The sequence below is a fragment of the Mytilus californianus genome, unplaced genomic scaffold, assembly GCF_021869535.1.
Source record: "Mytilus californianus isolate M0D057914Y unplaced genomic scaffold, xbMytCali1.0.p SCAF_10, whole genome shotgun sequence".
Classification (NCBI taxonomy): domain Eukaryota; kingdom Metazoa; phylum Mollusca; class Bivalvia; order Mytilida; family Mytilidae; genus Mytilus; species Mytilus californianus.
This window is the reverse complement of record NW_026262582.1, coordinates 34910826-34929630: the sequence shown is the minus strand read 5'-3', so window position 1 is coordinate 34929630 and position 18805 is coordinate 34910826. Positions and strand designations below refer to the sequence as shown.

Here is an 18805-nt window from a genome sequence, read left to right as displayed (position 1 = left end):
TACATCATGAATATATATTTGGCAAAACCTTTTGGAAGTTTTGGTCCCCAGTGCTCTTCAATTTCGTACTTTATTTGGCCTTTTAACTTTTTTGATCCAAACGTCACTCATGAGTCTTTCAAAGACGAAACGCTCGTCTGGCGTAAACAATTACAATCCTGGCATCTTTGTTAGTTTTTTTTAGACTTTTCTTGGCGAGAAACGTACATGGAACATTATATGTCTTTTAATTTTTTGTATCTTTCGGTTGATTTCTTATTGACATATTTTATTCGCTATCAAGTTATAGTAAGACACATACCAAATGAATGTTTCTATTTCAAGCATGAATTATCACAAGTTAACAAATTTGACGCCCAGTAAGTAGTCTGTCGCTGCAGTCTGTCTCGCCTCTAATACTACTTAAAACTTACGAATCAAGTTGATCGATGTATGAGGTAAAATATTCTGTAGAACACGAAGAGAAAATCCAAGGATGTGCTGCAGTGGCCCCTTGTTGTGGCATACTAGATGCTGCCATTATATATGCGTCAGATGGACTACACAGGTTTCCAGAGCCGTCATGGCTAGCGCTCAAACTACAAAAATTCAATTATATAAGCATTAATAAAAATATATTTTCTGTATGCTTATACATTTAATACATGTCTACTTTTTCATTTACGTGCATATTATATATTTTTACTAAAAAAAACAGATAATTCAGATTTTAAGTAACTTTGTGAAATATCTTTTTTCCTTCTCCAATGTTTTTGACATCCTTTTTAAACCCAACAGCACACTTTAAATCAAACAGCAATCCATGGTCTTAAGCGAAGTCTGAAGCAAGGTTAAATCCAAAAATTTTACAATGCATTGGGTTGAAAATTCAACCAAATGATTCAATTGCATAACAAAAACAACAAACATTTCAGTTTTGTCCTAGGGTTTACCGTTATGAAGTTCAATTCCCGCTTAAAATTTAAACAATATATGAGCAACCGGGCAAAGACGTTTTGGGCTTTGTGTACGCTTCAGATGAGAATAAAATTTTACACACAGTCGATATTAAGATTAGAAACGTGATTGATTGTTGGTGTTTAACGCCACTTTCAGCACTATTGGCTATATCTTTGCGGTCAGTTTTAATTGGTGGAGGTAGTCAATGCCCGGAAAGAAAACTGCTAATCCTAGTCAAGTAAGATAGGAATCGATCGCACCTGCCACGTGCGGGGTTCAATCTCACAGTCTCAGGGTTGATAGGCTAGTGATTCTGTAGATGAACTACTTAGACCCCTCGGCCACCGAGGCCCCTGGTGACTATCTTGTTTAGTACTGAAGAAACCACATATCAATAAATTCGGAATGGCGGCATGATCTCTTATCTACAGTTAGGTACATGTGGATTAAGAAATTGACGCTCAGATCCATCGATACAAAAATATTGCATTATAATCAACAATATACGTGTCTGTAATATTCTATGTACAATCTAAATGGATGAAAACGGATAAATCTTGTTTTTAAGTATTGCAGAATTTGATTAGAATGCCTATCCTAATAATCGTAATGTTCAATGTAAATATTTCGCTTAAAACTATCATGGAACTTATGTATAGAAAATGAAATAATCTAGCCTATCATCAAAGAAAGATTTATAGGGCTTACCAGTGTCCCAATTCATGTGCTGCTGTAGTAATGACAACAAAATCAAATGCTTCCTCTACTATAGATTGACTGTTCTCCGAACATACAGCACTAGTGAAAGCGAGACCTATAAAATCAATCACAACTCATTGTAGATTTGGTAATGACCATGTCCCAAATGAACCGCTATTTAATAATATAAAACCCGTGCTGTTGGTACAGTCGACTTGTGTTGTTTTTTTTAACCATCTTGAATTTACTTTCACTGTCTAATAAAGCCTTTTTTTATGTTATCAAAAGTTATATAGAGATTTCTTAAACGAGTACATGTACCCGTTATCTCCAATTTTCGAATAATTAAAACGGGTAATTCTTGATAATTTGAACCGTTGCATAAAATTTGAAATAGACACAGCGCTGAAAGCGTCGTACAGATACATTTCATATTCTAAAAAGAAAATGGTATAACCCGAATAATTCAGTCCCTCCCCGTGATCGATTTTCCCATTCGCAGGATCTGCCTATCCGTCCGGAGAACCAAAGATCACTCCTAATAGGGTTCGTGTTTGTGTGTCGGTCTTTAGCTTTGTATACAGTTTGTCTCTTGGTATTATTGCCCATTTTAAGCAAGAATGGATAAGATAAATAAGGACACGTTGATCAAGTCATGATAATAAATGCCTTCACGTATCTTAAAATTTGCATTTTAAAAGGTCAACATTAAAATCTTCAAATACCCTTTTGTATTATTAGATTGTAAAAGTCTTACCGGCATTCCCTGTCAATCCAGAAGCTGTCAGATCATATCTTAAAATTAAATTGATATAGTTTGATGGTTTTTATGGCTGACACAAAACTTTTTCATCTTGGAGATCACTGCTGTTTGATTTAAGTTCTCAAACGAAATTCTTGCAATGTAAAGATATAATTAGACTTCAATACATGTAGTGAGTCTTTTTACGTTGTAATGTTACACTATTATTTCAGGTTAGGGTGAAGGTTGCGCCTGTTTAAACGTTTAAACCTGCTGTATTTGTTTGCACCTGTCCTAAGTCAGGAACCTGTTTCAGTGGTTGTCGTTTGTTGATGTGGTTCTTAAGTGTTTCGCGTTTCTCTTTTTTTTTTATAGATTAGATCTTTTATTTTCCTGTTTGAATTGTTTTACACTAGTCATTTTGGGGCTCTTTATATCTCGCTGTTCGATGTGAGCCAAGGCTCCGTGTTGAAGGCCGTACTTTGACCTCTAATTGTTTACTTTTAACACATTGTGACTTGGATGGAGAGTTGTCTCATTGACACTCATACCACATCTTCTTTTTTCTATTTAGGAACTTATAAACATTATCTTCTTTTGGGCCCTGGTAATAAAAGAAGGATATATAATATGATTGCCAAAATGAGACAACTATTTACCAGAGTCCAAATGACGTAGATTTAAGCAACTATAGGTCATCGTTCGACAACAAGCAAAACCTAAACGGTATAGACAGCTATAAAAGGCCTCGGCAAATCAAAATTTGAAACAATTCAAACGTAGATACATTAATGTGTAGTTAGATATTGGGCTATCATATCACATCTATTTGATATTCAATCTTTTTTTGAAATAAAAAGCATCCAAATAATTACTGTTATTGGGGAAACGATTGCATTCATGCAAGTGAAACCCTTAATGTGACAGCTTGCTTGGTAGTTTTCCAGACTGAATCACTACTTTTGAGATAAACAAAACATAGTGAACTGAGGACAACATTCTATACATCCTATCCATGAACATATCAATCAGTTTAAGTGAAATATATACTCGGATATTCAAATTGCAAAATGCAGTGTATGTGTTGTCAAGAAAACAGACATAAATTGTGCACGGTGCATGAATTTAGTATCTGTTCATGATGTCATTGTTGAAAAAAAGTTATATATAAAATTGTAGTTATTTTCCTTTGCCCATAATTGTAGTTGAACCAATTCATACTTAGCGCTTCCAATGCTTAAAACAAAACAATGTTTAATTTTTAGTTCCCACCACAAATAAAAAGCAATCTTTATACTTCAGTTCTCACAAGCACTTTATTTTTACTGGCATATACAGTTAATTTAACGAATTAATCCTAGTCAAGTATAAGGCTTTTTTAAAGTTCCTTAAGATGATAATCTCAAGAAGTTTTCACAAGAGTAACTGCTCTGGGCTATTGGTTGCGCGTAATGATCCAGAACGAGCTTTCGAAAATTGTTTAAATGATGATTGCAAATCTGGAAAATAGATATTTTCCTTATAAAATATAGACTGCTATCATATTTACCGGGTAAACAGCATTGCATGATCGTGATCTGGTAATCCGGTTTGTAGCTTTACCCATGCCTGGAAATTCCCTAAAGCAACAGTTGAATCGACTCTGTTCGGAGTAAATGACGTATCTTTAATATTCTCTGTCCATGGAGCGTCACCTGGTGTCTACAAATAAACAAACATTACATAAACTCAATTAAATGAAGTACTTCTTGTGATTTGTTTGCTGTGATACTCCTTTAAGTCGAATAGTTAGCCGATTTTTAAATCTCGAAAATCGAGTTAGAATAAACAGTCATGGTAAGAAACAAACACTGATGGAATCGCATGAACTTCAAAAGAAGCAAAACCGGGTTCGGCGACAGGATAAGCGTCTCCTGCTATGAATTTAACCACCGCCATGCGAATAGGACACAATTCGTAAAATTACAGATCAAACGACTTAACTGGTATCTAAAGATCTAATACTGTGGAAACACATCGCTAGTGAGTAGAGGAACAGACACCTCGTATCGATCAACCAATTGATCTACCAAATCGTAAAGGTGATCGTAAAACGTATGAATATACCACTCTTTTATTCCTATTGAAGAAAAAGCTGACCTGACTTTTCATGTGAAAATGAAATTTCTCAGAAATTTCACTGTACTCTAAATACCTAACGGTCGATAAAAAATTTGGTAAATGTTCACCCAACGCCATATTAGTACTACAGTATAAAAATCGTATTTAGTACATTTTTTTCTATAGGCAACTTTTAATAAACGATGGTTGTCTTGTGAAATTTTTCATGTTCCAATATTAACCAGTTATCAAATAAAGTTATATATTGTTATTCAAAAGTAAACCCGTTGACGACATTTGTTTCAAACATACCCAGTTGTACATTTATCTACATGTATGTACTTGTGATTACAACACAAAGGACGGTACGAATGTATCCCGATTTGGCATATCGAATATGGCACCTTTTTGTATTCGAACAAGTACATGTATAAAACAAATAGTATGTACTTAGGTTTCTATCTTACATTGCATCTAACGGCTCAAAGAAAAAACTCTTTAAAGCCAAAAAATATGGACATCTTGGAAATAATAAAAGCAATGAAGTATAAAAATCTGTAATATACTGTAATACTATAATTTTCGCAGATACTTCTCTTCGTGTTTAGCCCTTTCTTAACTATTTTGCAAAAATGTTTAACCCTTTCTAACATATTTTGCAACGATAAGTTTACGCAATTATCTAAGGCTTTTATATTTATATACGACAAGATCCAAGTATACCATATTCGCGTTGATTCATCTTCGCGATATTAGTTTACAGTGACTCGTAGAAATAAACTGTCCGACAAAATGAGTTGGTTGACAATACTCAAATCTTAAATATACAATGTACCTGAGAAATAATAATTCCAGTAAATAAAACAGATATTGTGTAAGATGATGTTTGGATATTTTTATACATGGCGTCCATCTGAAACAATATAATAAAAATACAAAAATTGCTAAGAGAAGTGTAAGCCTGAAATTGAGCCCATTCAACATATGTAATTCGCCGTTTCAAAATCTAATCCCTTCTAGGTAATATTTTTAAACGCGTACACCAAACATTATAAATGGCTAACAACGGTCTAAACAATGAAAAAATCAACCAATAAAGTGGCGTTGTTTGTATTTTGGGGGAACAAACAACGAAAACACCCAAATGTCATTGGAATCTAAACGGCGAATGAAAACGAAAACATTCACAAATAATTCACCGAAACTGAAAGATAAGACATCGAAGTGTCAAAATCCAATTTTGATAGCATAATGTAGCATTCAATCAACTCTAACACTAAATCGCGAATAATGTATATATGATCCATTCATCCTATTTCGACTCTTAACAATTCAAGAGTCTATCCTTAATTGAGGTAAATTATATGGCCTTCCAAATACCGTTTCGATTCCTAACATCACTGACGAAACATTAAATGTCTAAATCCGGATATGGTGTACTTATTTTTGCTTTTTTGTTTGCGGTATACCATCTTTTCCGCAATTTTTTTTTTTGTTTGGTATTAAATTAATAGTAAGAATCCATTTTGTTACATCTGGTGATCGGTTTATTTGGCAATCGCCAATGGCAGTCAGTAAGGTTTAAGAACATCCGTTGTTCGACCTGCTAGTCAAATGCGTTTTGTTAAAATATACTTTTTCACTTTTTTGGTCTTTTGGAAAATGTTGTGTGTGCTGTATTTAGACCCCTCTACCTAGAAATTCATATCAGTTGAAACCCAGCGGATCCCTGTCGTCCACCTTGCAAAGTTTCTCGTCCTGAATATGTTTGAAATAACTGCCACAGGACGATAAGCAAAAAATAATTACTAGTAATCAGTCTTCCTTAAGTATTTTATCTTATCTATATTATTATATAAGAAGCACAAATGTTAATTTAATATATGTGAATCTACAAAAAACAGACCTCATACAACGCTTACCCCGTTGAGAACAAAAGCATAATACTGTCGAACTGTTGTCAGGGCGTCTGTTTCCTTTTCCTGTATTGTAGATTTGTCACTCTTAGCGTACCAACTGAAAAAAGTTACAATAGATATAAGAAAATGTGGTACGAGTGCCAATGAGACAACTGTCCATTCAAGTCACAATTTGTAAAAGTAAACCATTATAGGTAAAGAACGGCCTTCAACACGGTATACCCAAATGTGGTACATTGTACATTTTGTATCAGAACACAAAAAGGTTTTTCAATCATACAACCCAAACGAAAACAGTTTCACACCCATGCTCCCAAATTTTTAAAAGCTATGGCAATGAAATATTTTGTCTATGGAAAAATAATCATTTGGAGAAAAAAAATGATAAGATAAGTGGTACACAGTATGATCAGATACTGAAAATTTTGTCGTAAGGAAATACGGAATCAAAGCGTAAACCACCAACACAGATCACTGGATATAACAAAGTCATGATAATCTATCATTTATATCATTATTAAAGCGCTCTTTTTTTAGCAACACTTTTAACTCAGCTTCTGCGCAAAATCTAATCACAAACGTCGTCTTATACATTCAATTGATGCTAACTGAATGGCATTTACATTCTAAGGGTTTGATGCATTTGAATGTGTCATTAGCTCTTTGCACTATGGTAAAGTTTGGTAAAAAAAAATTTAAATAGACTTTTTACGATACATGATTACATTAAAGTATAAAATATTAGCTCCATAAAACTTACTAACTATAAATAGCATAATCGCAAATTATTAGTAACTCAATCTGATGACTTCCAGTGGCTCTTTTTCGTCTGTGGTATTTTGTCTGATGTTTGAAACTGTCACCTATAGTTCAATTAGTAAATCAATGTTGTGGTATAGAATAGACAAAAGCAGAATTACAGAAATGTCAGTAGCCACTAAACAGACAAGACAAACACAGCAGTATGCCAAGAAATCTTTCGAAAGACACGAACAACTCAGTATAGATATATATATATATAGAACAACTAATTCGGGCACGGTCTGAAAGAACATACAAGAAAGCAGTACATGCTTTAAAGTTAACAAAATAATTCCTACGCATAACTGTTTTTTTTTATAAATAAGTAAAATATTTAGATAATTTGTGTATTAAATGAAGGGACTTGGGACCACTGTAGAGCCCTTGTTGAAAGTCTCTTTTGAATAATACAAAAATCATGAAAATGAAATAAGAAGGCCTATTTTGCCTGTTTCTCAGATAAGAAGTACTTATTGTACTACCAAACTTCCGTGAACTAGTAACTCTAATATGCAGTTAAAGGTATGCTCATTTTTTAGCACAAGCCATGATAATGTATTGTTTTGACATGAAATGGCTGTCACTTTATCTTAACTTAAGAAAAATAGCTTTAAATGCCTGAAATTGCAGAATTTTACATATAAATCAATTGAGTTATATATACATACATGAATTAATGATTTTATATTCCTATAACTTAAAATAAGTTTAAGTTGTAAGATTTCTTTTTATTAAAAAGAGAAATCACCAGTTAGGGCGCTACCATTTGATTTTTATGGGGGGGGGGGGGGGGGCTAGGATGAAATTTAAGAAGAAAGGCAGAACAGGAGTTTTGAGATAAAAAAAAAAAAGGCAGGGTGAGACACTTTGCAAAGAAAAAAGGCAGGATAACAATTTATGTAAAAAAAAAGAAAAAATGCAGGACAAAATTTTTCATCCTAGCCCCCCCCCCCCCCACATGAAAATCAAATGGCAGCTCCCTTAGTTGATTGTAACACAAGTATTCTCCTGATTGTGCAAGCCATAACTGATCAAATAATCAATAACATCTTAATTGTTGTGCACAACAGTTTGTTTATGTTGAATTTTCTAATTCTAAATTGTTTTGTTTTCCTACCGAAGGTCGGTGGGTTTCTGCGGGCACTTCGGCTTCCTCCACCAATATAAACTAACAGCCACGAAATAGAACCATAGTGCTGAAAGTGGCGTTAAACACCAATCAATCAATCAATCAATCAAACAAACAATCAATCGATATTTTGTTTTGATTTAGCAAAATTTCTCAGGCATTTCAATTAAGAAGAATTTGAGTTTGCAAGCATCAAATCAACAGACAGTGTTTAAAACAAAGTGAAACTGAAGTGAAATGAAAATATTTACCTATTTTGAAAACGTCATCAAATTGTACATTTCTTTTACGTTCTTTTATAAGTTGAACATTTTTATATCTTCCATCAAATGTATTGTTTCTTTGTGGAGAAGTCTGCATAATATATTCCTCCCCTGCAAAGCTGAACGTTCCAAACTGAAATCACATATAAAATCCAATTACGCCCAATAAAGAGAGGCGAACGATACATGTGTACCAAAGGGATAGTCAAATTCATATATAGAAAAACAATCTGACAATGCCATGGCAACAAACGAAAAACGACCAAAAGACAAACAACAATATACAAAACACAACATAGAAAAACTAAAGATTGAGCAACACGAACCCCATCAAAAACCGGGGATGATCTCAGATGTTCCAGAAAGGTAAGCAGATCCTGTTCCACATGTGGTTCAAGTTTTGAACATTTGTTTTTCTAATATAAAGTTATGCATTAGTTGGTACATGATTTTTGATATGGGGACTTGCTGCTTTATACACTAAAATTTCAGTAGACACAAATAAAAAACAAGATTCAAAGTAAGTAGTATGCCAATTTATACTATTTCGTAAGACGCGAACAACTCGATATAACTTATGATCAATTTAAGTTGTTAATATATCTTTTTATTGAAAAGAGCCATTGATCTCCCACTCAAAAAACAAAACAACAAATAACAAAACAAACTAGAGTCAGGAGCCTGTTGTTCGGTGGTTGTCGTTTGTTGGTGTGGTTCATAGGTGTTTCTCGTTTCTCGTTTTTTATATAGATTAGACCGTTGGTTTTCCTGTTTGAATTGTTTTACACTAGTCATTTTGGGCCCTTTATAGCTTGCTGTTTGGTGTGAGCCAAGGCTTCGTGTTGAAGGCCGTACTTTGACCTATAATTGTGAACTATGTATACACTGTGACTTGGATGGAGAGTTGTCTCATTGGCACTCATACCACATCTTCTTATTTCTATAGAGTCTCTAAATAGCCTGTGTCGCCAATCTAGGTCTATGTGCATATTCAACAAAGGACACTCTCCAATATTGTAGAAGAGTAAAGAATTCATGACAAAAATCTCTTTTGTTTTTATTTTGAATTGCGTATCGTTTTGTCTGTTTGTTTTCTCTCTCTCATCTTTAGTTTTTGCTCAAAACACAAAGAACACTCATTTAAGGGCAATCACTCCTATAAAGAGTGACAGTCTACTAACTATATCAGCAAAATGTGACTTGTTTGTAGATCTTGCCTTGCTGATCATTTGTGATATTCAAAGTTTCTATTTATCTATTATAATTTTTATCATATAAGGCAAAAAGCAAAAACATAAGTAAAATCGTTATTAAAGGGCAATAACTCCAATAAGGAGTCGTCAGACGATTTCCATCATGTTTGTTTTAATTGTAGATCTTGTCTTGCTGATCGTTTTTGCTTATTTAAGTTTCTATCTATCTATATAATTTTTATGATATAAAGCAAAAACGCAAATAATTGGTTAAATCGTCATCAAAGGGCAACAACTCTAATAAGGAGTCGACCATCACACGTATTTGTAGAACTTGTCTTGCTGATCATTTTTGCATTTTAAAGTTTCTCTCTGTCTATTATTGTTTTCAAGAAAAAAGGCAAAAATGAAAAAAGTGGTAAAATTTGTCATTTTAGGGCAATAACTCCTATAAGAAATCGTCTGGCAGTTTTGACGTATAGAAACAATTGGTAGAGCTGAACATTCTGAACGTTTGTGCCACAGTAAGATTTTCTCTATTTATAACGGTTTTCAAAATAATGGACAAAACTTGCATTTAACCCCTAATAGTGTGTTCTATTTTTAGCCGTCGGCCATCTTGGTTGGCAAGCGGGGTTATCGGACACATTTTTAAACTAGATACCCAAATGATGATTGTGGCCAAGTTTGGTAAAATTTGGCCCAGTAGTTTCAGAGGAGAAGATTTTTGTAAAAGTTTATGACGACGGATGACGACGGACGCCAAGTGATGAGAAAAGCTCACTTGGACCTTTGGATCAGGTGAGCTAAAAATGAAGAAACAATATACTTACAGGACATAAGAGTAACATTTGTTAACCATGCTCGTTTTTCAGTAATCTGGACAATGTTTTATTAAAAAAAAGCCCCCCCCCCCCCCTCCAAAACATGCGCAGGTTAAAGCAAAAGGCAACACTAAAAATTAAACCTAAAGCAAATTAACCCCTTTAAAATGTCTGATAATGTTGTCTTTATTTACTGTTTTTCGCTAGCTACCTGGCACGTGAAGAGGGATCGCAACGTCCTTTTACAACTAAACCTTTCCTAAAGTAAAATTTCGAGAATAAATTTGTCAGTACTTTTACAGAAAGATGAACTTGGTTTTTTGTAGTTAACCTTCATGAATTGTTATGAAACGTGGACAGAAGCTTTTTCATGATAATTAAAAATAGCATCAGAAGAAAATTGTTATAATTTTGCTATATTTTATTTTATTTTTTTTTTCATTTCCGTGCGTTACTGATAAATTGACTTTGTTTTTGGCAGTCAACATTACACGTTTACACGGATAGCAGCAAATGCAGGCAAAACACAGCGTTTTCGGAATCCTTTTCGATTTTTTCTTGTTTTGGTTGCCTAGGTGTTGTCCTTGAGCATCTATTCATTATCCGCGTTTTTGTTTTTGATTTCAAAGAAATATGTTGCATAAGGAAAACCACGATCGTTGACTTTTTAAACTGATTCAAATTCAAAGTGAATTTAATTCAGATAGTGAAATATTCTATCATTTTCTGTACCTAATAAGCTACAAAAATGTAATACATTTAAACGGTAAAAGGCTTGTATACCTATGATCAAATTCAATTATACTGACTGTCCATGGGTTTTAATTGACAAAAAGTCGGAAACAAGGTTACTTCGTGCGTTTATTAGGGTTAACATTATTTACAGAGCTTATAGAATTTTTCCCACAAAACATTTTTGGTTGATAAATCTGCATTGTAAATATCAACACCCACAAACTATGTTCGTGTTAGACTGTCGTGTAAGACAACGTTTTTAGTCATTTCATTTTCAATTTATTCATATCGTCGTTGATATTGGGCTTTGCCTTTGATATTTAATACACTGTTATTTAAATAAGAAACATTGAAAGAGAAATTTGTAAACATTTCTATTAACCTCAAACACGTTTTTTTTTTATGTACTTCAAACTATAAAAAAAAATTGGAAACGAAATATTTATATGCAAAATTTACATATCGTCATATAATACATTTGTACCCGTATTTATTTTTAAAGTGAGCGAAATGAATTATCTTAAATCGATTTTTGAATACACGTATAGTCTTCTAAATGGTATATTCCAGCTGTGTCTGTGGTGTAGAATTTAGAGTCATCCACCATGTGACATTGTACTTAGTATCTAACTCAGTCTATCATGTAATACATTGAAATATAATTCAAAATTACATATATCAAATCTCTGTGGCAGTGATTTTCAAAAAATTTATTTCAATTACTCGGAGTATGTCCGTTAGATTTGAAATTAGAAAAAAAAAAAAAAGAATTGGAGTATATTTTTGATGGGACCAGTTTTTGCTTCTGTTTGCTGAAAACGATCAGGGAAGGCCAATTTCTTTGTAAATAAATAAATGAAAAAGAAAAACAAAAGGGGTGGTCGCTAATGAAGGTTTTCCTTGAATAAACACAATTCCGAAAAAAAAAAACCGAAACATTGCGTACATAGCACAGTATCAATATAAGGCCAGACATGTGATTCGCATCAAAATGGGTGGATATTAGATCAATTTCTATGAAATTACATAATTTAATTGCATATGAATGGAATATTTCTTTTGGCTGTTCGGGATGTATAAATACGCAGTTCCGTAAGGTCAGAAAGGGAACGTTTAATCTGAAACTTCGAGTGAGGAGATCTATGAAAAACTCTCTTGCACCAATCATTTGTGGAGTTATTACATACCATCACTTTCGAAATCTCCTGGCCTCCATTTCGATCGAACCACTCTACATAAATTCCCTATTGATAGTTAATTTATTATCGTCCAAAATATTTATAAAATATTTACAACTGGACCACTATTGTTTAAATATATAAACATCTAGTACATTTCATCGCGATTCGTTTGAAAATCTATAAAATAGATGTATTGCATAATCGCTTTCAGTTTTGAGTAGAGGCTTTTCCTCCCCCGCTTCATACAATCTGGGAGCAGTATTTGTATGGCCAGAATAGACATACAATTTACACAAGCTGCAGAAGTTATTTAAAAAAGTTGCATGTGTATAATACTCAAAATCGCAAGATGTCAAGTAGACAATATAAAAATAAGAAGATGTGGTATGATTGCCAATGAGACAACTCTCCACAAGAGACCAAATGACACAGAAATAAACAACTATCATAGGTCATCGTACGGCCTTCAACAATGAGTAAAACCCGCATAGTCAGCTATAAAAGGCACCGAAATGGCAAATGTAAAACAATTCAAACGAGAAAACTAACAACCATTTGATAAAGATATGAATTGTTGATGGGAAAATTTGCCAAAATATTGGAACTGACTGTTCAAACATTAAATCACGTCTTGAAATTCCGAGAGAAAACATGAAAACAAATCCTATATGCCGGCGCCTTTCAAAACATTATGCTTTTGTTCATAATATTCGTTTTTTGCGGTTGTTTCGATATCGCCTGGAGTGCAGTTTCTAAATCGTACATTGGAAATACAGTACAAATGTAACAAATACATTAACTGCGAGTACATTCATAATATAAGAAAATAAGATGTGATGTCCCAGGTTCGGGGATGGTTCAGCGTTTAACATTGTTACTTTGAGATGAAGAACAGCAATAAAAGCGCTGTCCCTTTGCTTATTGTGTGTCTTTTTGCTCTGCATGTATTGATTTTGTGTCATGGATGGATACCCCATATCCTTTGTTTTTCTATATTTAACCCCACCTTATTCTTTATGTTTCTTTCCAATTTAGGTGCCGTTGGTTGCTGTCTGCCTTATTTGTTTTTCGTTTGTTGTTTTTAGCATTACGCAAGGTTAGTTTTCTCGTTTATTGATATGCTTTGGCCGTCTACAGCTTGCTATACAATATCGGTTGTGCTTATTGAATGCCGTGCAGTGCCTTAAAATTGTTATCATACTCGTCTTTTGGTCTTTGGTTGATAATTGTCTAATGGCAAATTAACATACCAAAGTTTCTTATCTTAAATATTTTTACCATGCTTTGTTTTCCTTGTAGATCTGTTTGAACCACAAATGATGCATCATTCTTTACGTCTTGATAAAAAATGGAATCCTAAAAAAGAAAGGCATATATATTCAACATTGTAAAAATCATTTGTTTTGCTGGTTAGAAGGGCATAGACGAGGAAATTTATTTTCTATAATATCTGTTTCTTGTTTTGCAGGTTCAAAGGACATAGACTTAGAAATTTTGTTTGCTCGACGTAAAATTGACTTTCCATTCTATGAAAGGAACAGACAAAAAACAACACTGATTATAATCAGAACATTCATTCCATATTTAGTATAAACAAACGTACCAATAAATGAAATCAGGCACGGAGTTCCGTCCGAAAAAAACTACATAGTACTGTCTAAAGAAAACCTTAATAAATAAAAAAAATAATAAAAAGGATAAAATATGAAAAATATATAATACCTCTTTTTCACGTCCATTGTATTTTTTCGTTGAACCATGTTTCATGGTATAGATTGGAACATTCGTATCAATCTTGTCATTGCGTACAAGGTGAAGCTTAACGTTTGACCTTTCTACTTCAAAGTCAAGGTCATATGTTTCTATATGGTTTAAGTTGTCTGTAGACCTTCTAGGTCGATGTTCATTTGATATTTCAATATCTATTACGTCTAAAAATAAAAAAAATACAATTTGAACATAAAAGACATTAAAATCGTTTTTACTGTTTATCTAATCATTAGCATTAAAATGTAGTTGCTTACTGATGAGCTTACAAATTCTATTGCTTTCTGCATGTTTGTTTTATTGGCCATATCATGTTTCAGTATCAGATATACAAATATTTAGGACCCATGCAAAATTTCGTTTAGGGATCCATAGGTGGCCGGTTGTAAGCAAAATGTCTGTCCCAATAAAAAGTGCCCTAAATTTTTAATTTGTATTCTAAATACCCGGCATTCATCCCAGTCTATCTATTTGGCAGAAGCTACTTACTTGCTGTTTAATTGTTAAATTTTTTCTCGTCCTCAACATTCGTAGAGTGTTGTCATTTGACGTTAAGCAAACCACAATCAATCGATTAACTGATTGATTAAAGACAAGTATTTACTACGGACATATCTTTAATCTTAGCGATACATTCTTATTATTGAAAATAACACTTTATAAACATGCGTCCAAAGCGCTTTTCTTGATTGACCTTCATCAGGAACGCTCTAACCTAAACATATGAAAGCCCCGGATGTATAAATACGTAAAAACGTTTGGAGCTATATGACCAACACAGGCATAAAAAGAATAGGAAAATCCATATAAGGTCAAATTTGCCTGCGTGATAAAAATTTGTATAAACAAAAAGTTCAGAAATAAAATATTGATTCATTAAATGCATCAATTTTCATTAGTGCCTTGTATATAAACATAAAATTTTCCTACTGCAACCATTTCGGGAAAAGGGGGATAATTTGTCTCAACTAGAGAAAGATCTATCAATCTGTTGTATGCTTGATTGTTGTTTGCTTACCGTCTAGTGGCACATTTTTCATGTATATTCAGGAGAAATTTACTATTCATAAAATGATAGGTTCGGAAAGTTGGCGGTTGATAAATCTTTAATATGTTTGATTGTTGATTGCTAAGCGTCTAGTGGCAAATATCTGAGGTATATTAAATATAACAATAGATAAAATAATAAGATCGGCAAAGTGGGCGGTTGACCAGGATAAATTTGCAATAATTTTCTAGAGATATCTTTATTCTGTAAAACTGTGTTTCATTCTTACCGTGATATTAAATTTGAATTTTGTAACAATAGATTAAATAATAGGATCGGCAAATTGGGCGGTTGTCCAGGATAAATTTGCAATATGAATTCACTAGAACGGATTAATTTTCTACAGAGATATTTTTATTCATAAAACTTTATTTAAAAAAGTCTGTAAAAATGTGTTTCAGTCTTACCGTGATATTGAATTTTGTCTTTAAATGGGAGTTTTAGGAAACATTGGCTCCTCGCAATTAACAGTACACCTATGATGATTAAGATTTGCATTTCGTCTCTATAACTCCATACGAACAGTACGGATGGTTTACACGTTATACATGCTGAATCTATCGTACCGATGCTTTATGAATTATACCCAATTTAAAGCTTAACACTTGTTTGTGTTATGACCCTTATATAAACTTGCATATGAAAGCATTTATCTATTAAATTTTATTGAGATTTCTATTGCGTTCGATGAAGTCAGGGGTGACTGATTTCAATGTTAAAGTTCATACCGTGACTGTTTAATAATTCATAAATATTTTATAAGATAGATTGAGATCTTTATGGTTTTGGGATTGAAAAAATTAAGAGTTAATGAATAATTCATTGTACTTCTTACAAAACTCGAAACGATTGATTGAATTGATATTGTATTTAACGTCCAGTTTAATACCAACAAAAAAGAAGAAATAAACAAAATGTGTTACAGTCTAATGATAAAATATACAGAATCAACTTCAGTCTGGCGTCTCATTTGTAGAAATTAACTGGGTTTCGACAAATGTCGAAATGAATGGTCATACGAAACTCTTTATCTTTATCTTTATTTTTTTTCTCAATAAACCATCATTTTGACAAGGTATAGAGAAATACATATGTACAATATATACAATATATAATAAAATACAATTAGTACAAGACATTTGATCAACAATAATAGGGGTAGCTTCACACTAGATTAAGCCTGGAGTACACACAGAATTATTTATGTTAAGTAAGTTTTCAAAGTTTAATAAGCTTTGTTTTCTTTTTTGATGACATCAATAATTTATACTTTAAGATATTTGGTCTGGTGTAACTATATTTTTGTATGTTAATTTTTCTCTCCTGTTCAAAAAATGGACATTCCAAGATAAAGTGAAATTCATCCCCGATTTCATTTTTTCTACACAGATTACAGTTTCTGTTTTGTCTGTTGGTGTTATACCATCTACCAGCTCCAATAGGTAATTTATGATTTGTTGTTCTAAATCTGCAAAATTCCACAACATTTTTGTTATCTAAAATATCTAAGTAAACTTCCGAACAAAACTTATCTTTAAATACTCTGTAATTTACAGCTTTGGGTGATTCTTCTAACGATAAGTGCCAATTCTGTTCAAATTGATCTTTAAGGTTTCTACTAACTGTCAGACGCAGCCAATTCAAATTCATAAAAGTTTGGGTGTTCCAAATATATGTTAAGCCACATTCATTTAGAATATTTTTTATGTGATCTAACCATAAAAACCGATCTCCGTTCACATATGACAATTGATAACATAAGTTATAAACAATTTTTGACAATTTTGACTCTTTTCCAGAAAGAAGTTTAGCCCAGAATGATATCATTCTATTTTCTATGTCAATTTCTAGAGGATATCTTCCAAGTTCACCATATATCATATACGATGGTGTAGAAGATTTTAAATGTAGCAGCAATTTACAAAATTTTAAGTGGACTTTTTCGATTATTTCGTTATTGCTGAATCCCCATACTTCGCACCCATACAGTAAAATAGGTTTTATCATTTTATCAAATAATTCGAGCTGTGTTTTGATTGCGAGGCCGTGATTTCTGCCTAATTTTAGAACCTCATAAAAAGCCTTAGTAGCTTTGTTGGCTATGGACTGTTTCGCTCTCTTAAAGTTCCCATTCCTGGCCAATTCTATCCCTAAATAATTTAAACTGTTCACTATTTCTAGTTCTATTCCGTTTAAGTTAAAACTTAGGTTCCTTGGAAGTGTTCCTCTAGAAAAAACCATGATTTTACTTTTATCAGCATTAACTTTCAGTTTCCATATAGAACAATAATCTTGAAATGAGTCAAGTTGCCTTTGGAGATCTGCAGGTGATTCTGCCATTAGCACAGTATCATCAGCATATAAAATTACAAATAATTTTAAATATGTATTAAGTTTGAGTTCAATTTCGTTAGAAATCGTTTTCAGTCCGTTTAAGTTACAGTTTGATAAGTATGACTCAAGGTCGTTCATAAATAAGGCAAAAAGAAAAGGGGACAAATTTTCCCCTTGTCGTACACCGTTACTACAAGGGAAAAATTCTGACTTACAATCATTATAAGAAATACAGGACTTTGTACCATTATACATATTTACAATTTAAATTTATATTATACATGTTACCATTCATATTATTCACTAGCAACTTATACCATAGTCCATCCCGCCAAACTTTATCGAAAGCTTTTTCAAAATCAATAAATGCGCAAAACATTTTTTTCTTCTTGTTTTTTAGAATTTCAAAAAAGTTGAAAATTATGAATAAATTATCAATTGTTGAATAGCCCTTACGAAATCCACATTGATTTTCATTCAAGATAAGAAAGTCGTTTGAAAACTCAGTTAATCGCTCACTCAAAATTGCAGTAAAGAGTTTCCCAAGGCAACTCAGAATTGTTATTGGTCTATAATTTTTTGGGTCCATTTTGTCACCCTTGTTCTTGAAAATCGGTTTAATATTTCCAATAAGCCAACTATCCGGGACAACACCTATTACGAAAATAATATTAAATAGTTGCTCGTAAATGCCTATGAATATATTTTCTGTAGACTTAATATATTCATTTACGATTAAATCCTCCCCTGGGGATTTATTGTTTTTTAATTTTTTAATACATTTTTTAATTTCGTCTTTTGAAATGTTCCTATTTATACTTTCATTCAGACGATTAATATCTCTAAGAAAAAAATGAGGACCTTTGATTTTGAAATAATTAAAAAGCAATTAAGATACCATCATAATGAAGGAGAATGTGTCACAAATCAAGAGCTTATGGGGTTATTTAGAATTTGAGATCATTAACGCAACAGAATTTTTGAAATTACTGAATCAAAAATTTCAAAAGAACTTCTTAACTTATTGCTCCAAAAGCGCATCGGTAGATACCAACATTTGGTGAAAAAATTAATTGTCACACGAATGACAAGGTAAATGCATTCTTGCTGTAGTCCTTGACAAGTAGTGCT

At 32.7% G+C, this 18805-nt stretch overlaps 1 protein-coding gene across 1 annotated transcript in view; it reads right to left on the bottom strand.

Moving 5' to 3' along the window:
* The window catches only part of LOC127718000 (uncharacterized), a 32043-nt gene extending 16094 nt beyond the window's left edge, over nucleotides 1–15949 (bottom strand). The window contains exons 1-11 of the mRNA XM_052223882.1: nucleotides 15748–15949; nucleotides 14248–14456; nucleotides 13804–13881; nucleotides 8581–8725; nucleotides 7160–7262; nucleotides 6403–6496; nucleotides 5316–5393; nucleotides 3930–4081; nucleotides 2396–2433; nucleotides 1648–1753; nucleotides 414–578 (exon numbers count right to left, since the gene is read on the bottom strand). Of these exons, the coding sequence (XP_052079842.1) occupies nucleotides 414–578; nucleotides 1648–1753; nucleotides 2396–2433; nucleotides 3930–4081; nucleotides 5316–5393; nucleotides 6403–6496; nucleotides 7160–7262; nucleotides 8581–8725; nucleotides 13804–13881; nucleotides 14248–14456; nucleotides 15748–15838 (1259 nt within the window). The 5' untranslated portion in view covers nucleotides 15839–15949. The remainder of the gene's footprint in view (nucleotides 1–413; nucleotides 579–1647; nucleotides 1754–2395; nucleotides 2434–3929; nucleotides 4082–5315; nucleotides 5394–6402; nucleotides 6497–7159; nucleotides 7263–8580; nucleotides 8726–13803; nucleotides 13882–14247; nucleotides 14457–15747) is intronic.
* Between the last annotated feature and the right edge of the window lie 2856 nt (nucleotides 15950–18805).